Source organism: Trichechus manatus, unplaced genomic scaffold (genome assembly GCF_000243295.1).
Source record: "Trichechus manatus latirostris isolate Lorelei unplaced genomic scaffold, TriManLat1.0 scaffold00208, whole genome shotgun sequence".
Classification (NCBI taxonomy): domain Eukaryota; kingdom Metazoa; phylum Chordata; class Mammalia; order Sirenia; family Trichechidae; genus Trichechus; species Trichechus manatus.
In genome coordinates, this window is record NW_004444144.1 from 953,590 (window position 1) to 966,040 (window position 12,451).

A 12,451-nucleotide genomic window follows, 5' to 3' on the forward strand; every position below is an offset into this window, starting at 1 on the left:
CTGGACTCAGTCCGGTGGAGGCCTTGGTAGCTGTGGACAATTAGTCCTTCGGACTAATCTTTTCCTTGTATCCTGTTCTCTTCATTCTCCCTTGGAAGGGCTTTTTGAAGAATTACTGTTGTTGTTGCTGTTATAGACTGGAGCACCCAGGAGCCCTCAGGGATGGACCAGTGGTCTCCCAGCTCTGGGCAGGGATTCCTGGTGCTGCCCTCCCTGTGTGCGAGGGACGGCTTGGTGGAGCTGGTGCCACCCCACGGTCAGCCGAGTTGTTCTTTCACGGCCTCCCGCTCCTGTTGTTTCCCTCATCTAGATGGCGGGAACTAGAGGGGTGCTAGACTAACCAAGATGCCCTTTCACCCTGCCTGGCCCCCACATAGAGAAGGTGCCCCGCTGGTCTGCAGCCTGTCGGCTGGTTGAGAGGAGGGAGCATGTTTGCACCACACCCCTCATCACCTGTGACACCAGCCTGGTGCCGCTGAGGCACGTGGGTGGGGGCGGGAGGGCCGTGAAGCTGCGTTATAAGAAGCCCCCACAGTGTCCCATTTCGCCTCCATTTCTTCACTTTTAAGGCTTCTTAAATGCTAAGGCTATTTGAGGTCTGTAGAAGATCTGGGAGTTTTGGAGGCCATAAGCCCAGGGTGAACCCATGTTCTGAGGAGCCTTGAGCAAGGTGGGGGCAGTTGGAGACCAGTGTTCTGGCACCCCCTCCCACCTGACTCTGACAAACCAGCTGTGTGTCCCTCTGGACATGGAGGGCCTGGACACGTGGGCCTGGTGTGGACGTACTAGTTCACGGAGCTATGTACTCCCAGCGGCCCCAGCCTGCTGTGGTTATTTCTACCTATTCACCATTAAAACTATGAGTTTCAGCATTCCATGAGCCATTCAGAAAGTCTCTGATTCTGAGCTAGTGTCACCAGGGGGACAGGGAGCGGGAAGCTGCCTTCTGCATTCCTTCCTCGAGGGTCTGTTCTGTGCAGGGCTTTGAACCCTTGCTGAGAATTGCATTTCTACCAAGTTCCCAGGCAATGCTAATGCTGCTGGTTAGGGACCAATTCTGAGAACCACTAGTAGAGCAGTTCTCAGAACTTATTATATCTAAGAATCGCCCGAGGTTCTTGTTAAAATGAAGATTCTGATTCAGTATATCTGGGGCAGAAGTGCAAATTCTCAGCAGGGGTTTGAACCGGAATGAACTGGTTCAAAGCCTAGCTCTATGCTACCCTCTGGGAAGTCCTTGCCTTCCTTGACACCTGGTGGTTTCCTGATCAGAGACTGTTTCCACTGCATTTAAATCTAACTGTGGTTGAGCGTAGGGATTAGTGGAGATTAGTCTCCTGTGAGGGCCTCAGAGGCAGGCTGTGTGTACATCAAGGGTGTCCAATTCAGTGGAGGGACACTCTGGTTGCCTCACCCCCAGAGGGAGGATTGGGGGGCTGTAGGGGCGGGAGTTGTTGAGGTGGGTAGTGAGTGGGGCTCAGTGGAAGTCTCCCACTGGGCTGGCCCTGCTTAGAGCTGTTGCCTGGAAGCCTCAGCCCCCAGCCTTCCCTTTCTCAGTCCTTTACCTCTCCAAGGACCCTCTAACACCCAGGGCCCTGAAGTTCTGCCTCCCCTCTCCCCAGAGTCTGCTGGAAAGGAACCATCTGATGATCCATCCACACCCTTTTCTTCTGTGATCCCTGCTCTCTGGGCCTCAGCGTCCTCCCTGTGGAGTGGTGGGGTTGGGTAGATGTCCCTTGGGGTTCCACTGGCTGTGACGATCCCTGTGAGTGGAGGGTCCTGGGTTGTGAAGTGTTGGCAGACAGTGTTAGGGGAGGTCAGTTTTCCACCTGGGGCTGAAGGCTGGCTCTTAAGTGGTGATGCCAGGAGAGAGGATTTCAGGGTGGTCATGGACACTTTGATCAGAAGGCCCTCCTTGTCCTCTGAAACGAGGCCATATGGGCACCGCTCAGGCCAGCCCGGCCTGAAGTAGAGCCTGGGAAGTTCATGTCATTCTTGGGGCTTTGTGGGGCTCCAGCATCCCTGAGCGGAAAGAGGAATTATCTAGGGTTGTAAACCCAGGTCTGACTTCATTGGAGTTGGGGGGCAAGGAAAGGTAGGCATCTTACAGGCTAGTAAACACAGCACAGGGCAGTGACAGCCGTGACAGCAAAACTTGGAGGCCCCAGGGAGCCACAGGTATTGGGTAGGGCCTCTCTTTAAGCTGTACATCTCAAATCCCAGGAGAACATTCTCTCCCCACCTCAGCTCTGTGCCCGCAGCTCGGCCAGCCACTGCTCTGTTGTTTCCTCCATGACTGTCTCTCTCTGTGTTTCTGTTATTCTGTCTCTCCCATCCCCACCACCTTCTTCCCTTTCTTGTCTCTGCCTACCTTGATGTAATATAGAACCGAGCTTGTATTACTGCTTAGAATTATTCATAGAGGTTTCGTTTTGAGCCTTTTTTTTTTAAGAAGCAAGTGTATGGGACACCACTTTAAAGAGCAAAAACACACCCCTTTTTACCTTCCTTCATTAAAAAAAAAAAAAATTGCATTTTAACTGAATGTAGCCCCTGGAGTGTGTCTTACCTCTGGCTTCAACAGGAGGAGCTGTCCGAGGTTTAAAGCATGGGAAGTGTGTGTGTGTGTGTGTGTGTGTGTGTGTGTGTGTGTGAGAGAGAGAGAGAGGTCCGAGGCTTAAAGCATGGGAAGTGTGTGTGTGTGTGTGTGTGTGTGTGTGTGTGTGTGTGTGTGTGAGAGAGAGAGAGAGAGAGAGAGATTCATTCCCAAGACCCTTCCCTAACAGAGTGTTCTTTTCTTTCTCCTCGGTGGCCGTCGGGGACGTGGATGTAAGTGATCCAGAGGGACATGCTCTTCTCAGACAAGTTTGCTGACTTCCATTCGTGTCTCCTGCTAATGTGTGCTGTGTGCAATGTGTTTGCTAACCTGAGATGTGTGCTGCTGCCACCGCAAGGGTGCCGGTGGGGGCCAGGGAGACGTGGGGCTCAGCAGACACTCTGCCCTGGCCTTTAAAGGGCTTGCAGCCTTCCCAGCGCTCCCCTCAGAGAAGAGGTGGGGCCTGCCTCCGGCCCGCTGTGGTCCTGCTGGCATGTTTGTTAGCATAGAAATGTCAGCCAAGACTACACATGTGTTCCCTTGCTGTGGAAGACAGCGGCGGCTCCTTCCCTTTCCTAACGCCACCCAGCCCTGGGCAGCATAGTGGCAGCTCTGCAGGCTTAAGGCTTGGCTGCCATCACCTGAGACTTGGAGGTGGTGACTGGGGCCAGGACCTTGCAGGGGAGACCTTCATACAGCTTGTCCCCAGAGGCGACCAGAGTACTGACTGTGGGTAGCAATACTCGGGCCTGTTGCCAGGAGTGAGGATTTTCTGGGTCAGAAGTTGTTTAGATCTGCAGGGACAAATGCCCTGAAGAGGCACACTGTGGAATTTTCTTCCTGGCCACGCATCCTCAGCCTATCTGGTGCCCCTCTCAGTGGGACTGTTTTGTGGGTTTTATTTCATTTATACCCCTCCCTGTTCCCAAAAGCATTTAAGTCTACTTTAGAAATACATATACCAAGACAAATTAAGAATAATGAAGCTTGGGGGCAAAGGGATAGGCAAGTGAGATGGAGAGAAGAAAAATTAAAATGCATGCCATAAAGTGGTAGACTGTCAAAGACACTGGGCTTCCTTGCAGCCAGTGCAAAGAGGGAAACAATTTGTTGCGAGTCAGTGTCTACAATACAACCACCAACCGGAAGCTCAGAGGCTGGGCTAATCCAGAATATTTATTCTCAGAGGTCTTGAGAGTAAGGTGGAATATTTCAGATGACATTCTTGGCAAGTTTTCTGTTTTTAGTAGGTTCTCTCTATAGCTTCAGTCTGAAGCTACTTCTGGTCCCATGTGCCATCCACACAGCCTCCTTTGCTCCCAGCCTAGGTATCTGCACTCTGCACTCTGTTTTCTGCCCCTGCCTAGGTATCTGGGTTCCCCTCGACCCATTGCTCTCACTGGGTCAGAAGGTCACTTCTTTTCTGTTCTTTAGCCCATGTGCAAGAATGCAGTGGAGAACAAGCACACAGCCATTTTGGTTTTGGTCCTGAGGTCAATTTATTTACTGATGTTTGAGTTATTTGCTTGATCTCAGTGAATCCAGACTGGTGAGTAGGCTGGGCTAATAGATGCCTGAGGATCTCAGTCGACCTGGGCTGCCTTTTGAACCCCAGAGCTGTCAGTACAGGGAAAGCCTGGACTCGAATTTAGGGGGAACAACATGTGCAGAGGCACAGACTTTCAAGCTGTCAGGCCAGTTTGAAAACCCCAGGCACAGAATGAGGGTCCTCTGAGAAGGGGTGGCATGCTGGTTTGGAAGGGGGCGAGGGGGCAAGGTGGCAAGGCTGCTTCTGCAGTTTCTGCCTGGGTCTGAAGGCTTTGGTCCTGAACAGTCCTATCTCCTTTTCTTCCTGTTAGGCAGGAGGTATCTGAGTCCAGAAGGACTTGGGACGAGAGCTGAGCTGACATCAATCTTCCACTTAGTTGATGGAGTGGCCACTGTGTGCCCAGCCCTGGGTCAGGTGCTCAGGGGGACTGAGGGAGGATCAGCTGTGGTCCTCCAACCTCAGGACGCCCTCTGTGGGGCTGAGGCAATGACTGACAGGAGAACCCAGGCATGCAGCACAAGGCGTGTGGCACAGACTCCATGTGCTGATGGGTCACAGAGTGGGGAGGCCAGGGAAGACTAGAGTATTCAGGGAGGGCTTTTGGAGTTGCCAGTCTTCATGTCCAACAGGTTCCTATGGGTACTGCTGATTTGGCAGAGGAAGAGATCGGAGGACAGTATAAACCCAGAGTAAACAGGCTGCGGGAAGGACACAGAGTAAAAAAAATAATCAAAGGAAGGTTAATGATCTCAGACATGGCCCTACTAGGGCACAGTCTAAGCAGATAACTCCCTAGCCCACAATGGTGGTGCTGCTAGCTGCGATGGAGTAAGCCCCCAACTCATGGCAACCCCATGCACATCGCAGCGAAACGCCGCCCTGTCCTGTGCCATCCCCACGATCAGTTGCAGATCAGACTGTTGTGATCCATGGGGTTTTCACTGGCTGATTTTTGGAAGCAGATCACCAGGCCTTTCTTCTTAGTCTCTTTGGAAGCTCCACTGAAACCTGTTTAGCATCATAGCAACATGCAAGCCTCCACTGACAGGTGGGAGGTGGCAATGCGTAAGGTGCATTGGCCAGGAATCAAACCTGGGTCTCCTGCATGGAAGGAGAATTCTAGCACTGAACCTACCCACAGTCCAATTTTAAGTCTTGGTTAAGGCAAGTGTGCTCTTGTGCTGCCCCCTGCTGTCCGTTGAGCAGGCAGTCCAGCAGCAGGAACCGGTAAAGCTGTCTAAGGTCAGGGTCCAGTTGTCAGTTTCACCTGCTTCACTCTTGGTGCTGTTAGTCCAGTGAGTCCCCTGCTGATGGAGAGAACACACTTGGTGGCTGGACATGCTTTCAGGAGCAGTATCAGGGTGCTCTAGACAGAGCTCTGCTCTCTCTGCAGAACTCACAGTGGCTGGACCAGATGATCTGAGGGCCCCTTAGCGCTGCAATCTGGGATTCTAGGCCAAAAAGTAATGTAGTGAAACCTGTGAGCTGGAATTCAACGGGACTGCCTTATTTTTCCAGGTCTCACAAGTTTTCCGCCTTTGACAGGGTGCAGTCTTGCCAGTTTTCTATTGCTCGTTTTAGTGGAAAATATTTGTGTTTTCCTTCTCTGACAGGTTCTGGCTTTCACAGGTTTTACTGTATATGAAGCATAATATATGTGGATATCTAGATAAGCCAGGTATGAGCAGAAAATATTTCAGATCTCGACTAAGACGGGACCACCTGGCAGACGACATGGAATATGTATAAGCATTTAGCATTTTCCAAACACTGTGCATTCAGTGAGATGAAATAACTCTGGGCTTTTCGTGTGGATTTGTTCAAGGTGGACTAAAACACAAATCTTACTGTCATTTTTTGGAAGGCTACTATCAGATCTCCCTCCCATCAGGCTCTTCTTTCTCTAGGACTTGACCTTGGAAATTAAAAATCTGCATGCGGTTGTCCTTAAGGCTTCCTGGCGTTTTCCATCCTGTCTCTAGAAGAGAGCCTTGAGCTGCACATGCAGGTGTCATCTGGCTGTCAGCACGGCTCACATGTAGAATATGACCAACTGCTTTCCCCCTGAAAATCACTGCCACGGCCCTTTCTAGAGAAGACTCTCCCTGAGTGTTCTCCTGGTGTGGTGTCAAGGGTCTGAGGTGCAGGGCTGACATTTCTCAGGGAAGGCAATGTCTTTCTTCTCCCTACCCCCATACGTAGCTCATCAGTAGACCCGGAAGCCAGCTGTTCCAAGTGCGCAGCTCCTGGTGAGTCTCCAGGTTGCGCTCTCTCCATCACCATACAGATCCCCTCAGAGAGGCCCCAAGGAGTACAGCGGCTTCCTCTCAGACCCGCACCAGCTGTCCTAACAGGCCTGGCTTGTGGTGTTGTGTGCCTAACCTTGTCCTTGCCTGCCCTGCCTTCTTCTTTCTCCACTCATCCCTCCTTGCTGTACTCTGTCTCCTCTGTGTAGATTGTAAATGGACATTAAGTGGTTGAGGGAGATGTGAATGAGGGTGGTGTGAAGGCATGGGAGCCCCACCAGGTCCAAAACCCATTGGCGTTTTCTGACGAGGAAGAGGAAGACCTGCTGGATTTCATGTACAAGTATAAGGCACCTCGAAAGACGGATTTGCCTCTGGAGGTACACGGTGTCTGGGGCTGTGGGCTGGAGCATGTGTTTGCACAAAGGCTTTGCCCTGGAGATCTAGGTGTCCTGGGTTCGAACTCACCCACAGGCGCCTTGGGAGACAGGCCTGGAGTCCTGCTTCCGAAAGGTCCAAACCAAAAGAATCCATCGCCGTCGAGTCGATTCCCACTCATACGCGACCCTACAGTGACCCTATAGGACAGAGCAGAACTGCCCTATAGGGTTTCCAAGGAGTGCCTGGTGGATTTGAACTGCTGACCTTTTGGTTAGCAGCCAAACGCTTTAACCACTACTCCACCAGGTTTAGCCTTGAAAGCTCTATGGAGCAGTTCTACTCTGCACACACGGGGTCACCATGAGTCGCTATCAACTCCACAGCAACTAACAACAGCAAGAAAGGGGACTAGAAATATGCAAGACAAGAATGGCTTCCCGGCAGAAAGAACAGAGGCATGAAAAGACGCAGTGTAGAAGAAAAAGTTCAGTACAGAACGAAGTGGACAGAGATAGGGCTTGAGGGTTGGCCAGTTGTGTGAACCCCCTTTAGTGCTAGGCTAGGAGAAAATATTTCTTTTATTCCATTGTAATAGTAACTTCTCCTGCGATTTGTGTATCCCATGGAGGGATCCGTTGATAATCATTTGCGGGGGGGAGATGAGGTGCAAGCCTGTACACTTAGAGGTGGTGCTTCCTTTTGTCGTGTGGTTTGCCGTGCATTAAAGGATTTCCATCCAGAAAGGGGACTGGAAATCTGGTGATGGAAATTTTCCCCATGTGCCAAGAAACATGTGGCTGGTTCCCAAAGGAAAAAACAAAGACTAGGGGAGAGATGGGGAGGCATTTCTCTCTGCTGAGTCACTTGCTGCCATCCTTTTGCTCCCAAGGCAGAAACTAGAAAGATGTGTCATCCTTCTGCACAGCCATTTGCTTAGGGGATCTAGGGACTTTGGCAAGGGTGAAGCAGCCAAGAGGGAGGCGCCGGCCTCTCAGCTTCAGGCTGACGTTCAGGCTGTGACTGACTCCTGTTGTGAAGACTGAGCGGCCCCCATACCCAGCCAGCTACCTCGTACACACGTGCATTTGGCCGAAGAGCTGGATGCCTCCACACAAACCCACTCAGGTGCTGTCCTCAAGAGTCCACATTTACACCACACTGAGGGACAACTTTCTGTTTTGTCTACCAGGCACCGCCTAGAGCCCTTCGATCTCACTTCAAGAAGAAAAGTACCTCATCCTTGGCACTGAAACCACGTGAGTGAGACAAGCCAACGGCACCGGGATCCACAGAATGTTTCTCCTCTGCCTTAAAGAGCTCTTCACTAGTAACATAGAAATCTGCAAGCTCGGTGTGCTTTGAGTGTGCAGCTCACAGACACGGCCTTTCCTCTCTCCCCTCTCTCACCTTTAGGGTTTTTTTTTTTTCCCTTTACTTTTCCAGGGAGAGGACAAAGGTATAGGTAGTGTGTGGGGGTGACCTTTAAGTCCTCTGAGGTTAGTGTTTCCACATCCATTATAGACGGCGGTGTTTCCAGAAATGTAAGAACCCCCCTCACACTGCTGACATGTACATTTGTAATTTATCTGTTGCATACTTACTTTTTAGTCCTGTATATGCAAACAATTTTTTAAAACTTTTTTGTTTTTGTTGTTCTTGGTACTAATACTTTGGACTATGGATGTACATATTTATGGCTTTGGCTTAATATAATGGACTCGCAAGGGCCAGAGGTTCTGAGATGTAAGGAAACAGCAAAACCAGAAATGTAATTATTTTGATTCTAGAGAATGTCTCAGATGTGCTTATAAAGCTTCTAAATGCAACTCCAGTAAATGTCCCTTTTCCTGCAGGTAGCTGGTCCCAGTTGACTAACAATATACTAGATAAGTTTAGACAATATTTTAGTGACAGAGGTGAGTGTGATACGATGTCAAAGGCACAGCCTAGGGTAAGACAGCAGTCACTAGAAGGAAGTCTCCCCCTTCAATTCAGGATCAGGAGCTTCTGAAACCTTTCCGGGGATTTAACATTGCCTATAGAGTTGCTATGAGTCGGTCTGGTTTTAGTTTTTAGGTAGGTGGCTCGCCCCTGGGATGTGGACTCACAGAGCTGTTGTGAGGCATTAATTCTGAGGGTTTCAAGAGTGGCTGGCCAATGGCTATTTCTCCTCCACGGTAACCAGTGCTGCTACTAAATTCCCTGGGTAGAGGAGTCTACAGTCTGAATACCCTGCTTTAGAGAACAAGGAGCAAAGCAACTAGAAGTACACTCTGTTTCAGATATGCCATAAGATACAGCTGAGACGTGGGTAATGATAAAAATGGTAGCTTCTAGGAAGGCTTCAGAGGTTGAGATCTCTATGGGTGTGCTGCTCTTCAGATCCATGGGCAGCTGTGGCTCATGCTCTTCCGTCCCCCTTCCTGACTTAGACAGAAGGGGAAGGATAGAAAAGTTCATGCTCATGGTGCTCTAGGTCTTAATGGACATTTGATATAAGCCTGGATCACCTAATGAAGGAAGAAAGCATTATCTGAGGGGACTCCTTACTTAGAGAACGTTATCTGTAAAGGAGAAGAATCTGGTTTAATGGCATTTGGCTCTGAGGTAGCTGCTCTCCCCTCTGGGAGCTGAGCCTGGATGTAGGACTAGTGTATCTGTGCTTAGAGTTGTGTTTTCATTAGTGTGATGCATGCGGTGGTCACAACCCAGTTACTCATAATACTTGGATTGTTTGTTCGTATATACGCCCTGAAGACTAGAGAATTAATGTTAATACCACATAGTACTCACTGTCAACTGCCATAAACAGGCCCATTAATTAAAGACTGTTCTGTTACTGAGCTGCGTGAAAGTACATCAGTAGCCTTTGCTGATGACACATTAGCTGGATCTTAGCCACCTCAGGAAGGGTTTTACTTGAAGTTGGTTGCTGGCAGAATGCATACTTAAATCCCTTCTTCCCACAGTTCCTCTGAAGGTGATTTTGTAATTTACTAAAGGATTTAGAAAAATGAATCTGAAAGCAAGTTTGTGGTTGAGAGGGCAATTAGAAGCCATCTGTTCATCCTCTGTGCCCGACACCACCAATAACTAAATCTGCTGGGAAAGACAGAAAATTTGTTTTCGTTGAGCTCACTGAATAGCTTCAGACAGAAGAAAACCTATTCTTTAAAATGTATTTACCTGTTAGTTGGGAGTACCCAGAATCATCAGAAACAAATGCAGAAAAAGCTTAAGTTAAGCAACGTTTTAGCAACTTTTTTTTTTTTCCCAAAATAGTAAATGCCTTTAGCAGCAGAGATTAAAATCCTATTGTGAACAAGCTATATTTTCACCATTTTATGATGGAAAGTTTTAACAAGTACAAGCTGTCAAGTTTGCACTCAATTATGCCAAAAAAAAAAAAGTTTGAAACATTCTTCTCTCAAACATGCTGTATTACTTCTCATTCAAGAATTTAAAAAACTATAAAGTTATCTAAACTGCTGTCTTAATGTAAATGTAACTATTTTGTCTTCAAGTGTTGATTTAGGGAGTTGGTTTCTCTCTTAAAGACACTCACTGTATAACTGAGAGCAGCTGTCATATTTCTAGCAAAATGTGTTTACTTACCCAACAAGCTGTGTATCTGTGTATGGACTGACATAAAATGTGAATGCCTACAAGTGTACATGTCGTGGTGTGGTGTTCTGTCTAGAGGATGTAACAGTGTTTTTAATTTGCAGATTTATAGACACAAGCTGTTTATAAGCTGCTGACTTGAAAGTCTGTAATTTTCATGTGTTAACTTTTAGTTAATGGTCACTGAGCACCTGTTCCGTTTCAGAGGAGGTGAGATGTGGGCCTGTACTTACAAACTGGAGCGTTTAGTCACGATCCCTCCTAGCTTTGTGTGAATAGCTTGTTCGCTTGGCTGGCCTCTGACGTATGTGCGTGTTCTCCTAGTAAACCGTCTCTGTGTTTGTGATGAGTGCTCGTCGTCAGCCACGACCATCATGGAGCTCCTCCCTTGCAGTATTTGAAACGGTAAAGGATGTGCTTCATCATCTGACAGTGCACAAAGAGCTGATCTGCAGGATCATGACTGTGCACATTTCCCCAGCTGATTTCATGTAGTCCCTATAGAACGATCTGTAATAGAATAGTACACTGGACTGTGCATCAGAGGATGTAAAATTACAGTATTCCAAAGGTTGAAGTTCTGCTGTTTTGTTATATAATGCCTGATAATACATCTTGAATAAATAAAGTCTTAACACTTTTTCTTTTAAAAAAAAAATCTTTGTAATGTTGGGCTTATGAGGAAAAAGAAAACACTGAAAAACAGACAAACCTGTGTGGAAGGTAGCAAGATGCTCACCCACTAACTGGTCTTCTGACTTGGCCCCACGCCTACTGCACACGATTGTTGGAAGGGAAGAAAATTATGTGTGTTTTGAAAACCAGTTGATCACACATATATAAAACTGACAGTATCACTGTTTATTTTACGTTTTTAAAAGATCACTGTGGAAACTGGGTAGCTGTGAAAATACCAGAGTAGTTACTCTGGTGTCAGGGTTTTAATTCTGCAAATGAAGCGTCAGTTCATTGCTCTCCTCCTCTGAACCTGTTTCCTCACTGCAGAAGTACTGACCAGTGCGGTCAGAACAGGGCGGGAGATGCGTGTGGAGGCGCCCTGCGGTGGTACGTGCACCTTCTTCACGACTGCGGCAAAGTGGTACAACAAAGCTTTGGTGGTCACACACACTAGGAAACTCCAAATCTGAAACCTCAAATTTGAACACAGGCCCATTTTCTTGGCCTTTACAGTCCTATATTCTGCATGTCTGATAGAACTTTAAAACAAAGCAACAGCAGCAGGTAAAGGAGCAGATTCAGAGGACTGAAAAGGAGGAAGAGATGGAAAGAAAGACTGAAAACCCATTCATTCATTCATTTCCTGAGCCAGGTCCAATGTCAGCAGAACTGAGATTAACCAGGTTAAAACCCCCCCAAAAAAACAAACCCATTACCATCGAGTCAATTCTGAATCATAGCGACCCTACAGGACAGAGTAGAACTGCCCCATAGGTTTCCAAAGAGTGGCTGGTGGATTTGAACTGCCGACCTTTTGGTTAGCAGCCAAATGCTTAATCACTGTGCCACCAGGGCTCTGGGTTAAGAGGTGACAAATCATAGGAAAGCAAAGTGACCAAATGTAAAAGCTGTATCACTACAATGTCATGAGGAGTACTTAGTATTTACAGTGCTAGATTACAGTCACTGACTGATTGACATATGAATGTTCATTTGTTAGAAGACTGAGGGAAAGACATAGGATTCCAAGGAGTTAGACCTGGGTTCTGTGACTTATTAGCTGGACTTCTGGGTAATTTATTTAACACTCTTCAGTTTCCTCAAATCTAAACTAGGGATGAATAACGTATCTCCTTTGCAGGGCTGGTATGAGAACTAGCAGGTAGGTAGATAAGTGCCCAGCTGTAGGCTGGGACATAGTAGGCATTCAGTAAATTATACTTTTACATACACTTGCATATGTGCATTAGGTAGACTTTTTAGTTTACTGCAGGATGTTTCATCATCAAACTACACAATCAGTGTTGATGATAACCCCTGCTACTCACAAAAGTAGTATGTATGAAAATATTCCCTTTTCCCCGAATCACGCCTATC

At 47.9% G+C, this 12,451-nt stretch overlaps 1 protein-coding gene across 1 annotated transcript in view; it reads left to right on the forward strand.

Annotated features, from left to right (window-relative positions):
- Positions 1–11,730, forward strand: part of REEP1 (receptor accessory protein 1) — a 152,794-nt gene extending 141,064 nt beyond the window's left edge. Inside the window, exon 7 of the mRNA XM_004388233.2 lies at positions 7,962–11,730. Coding sequence (XP_004388290.1) covers positions 7,962–7,972 — 11 coding nt within the window. The 3' untranslated portion in view covers positions 7,973–11,730. The remainder of the gene's footprint in view (positions 1–7,961) is intronic.
- The last annotated feature ends 721 nt before the right edge of the window (positions 11,731–12,451 follow it).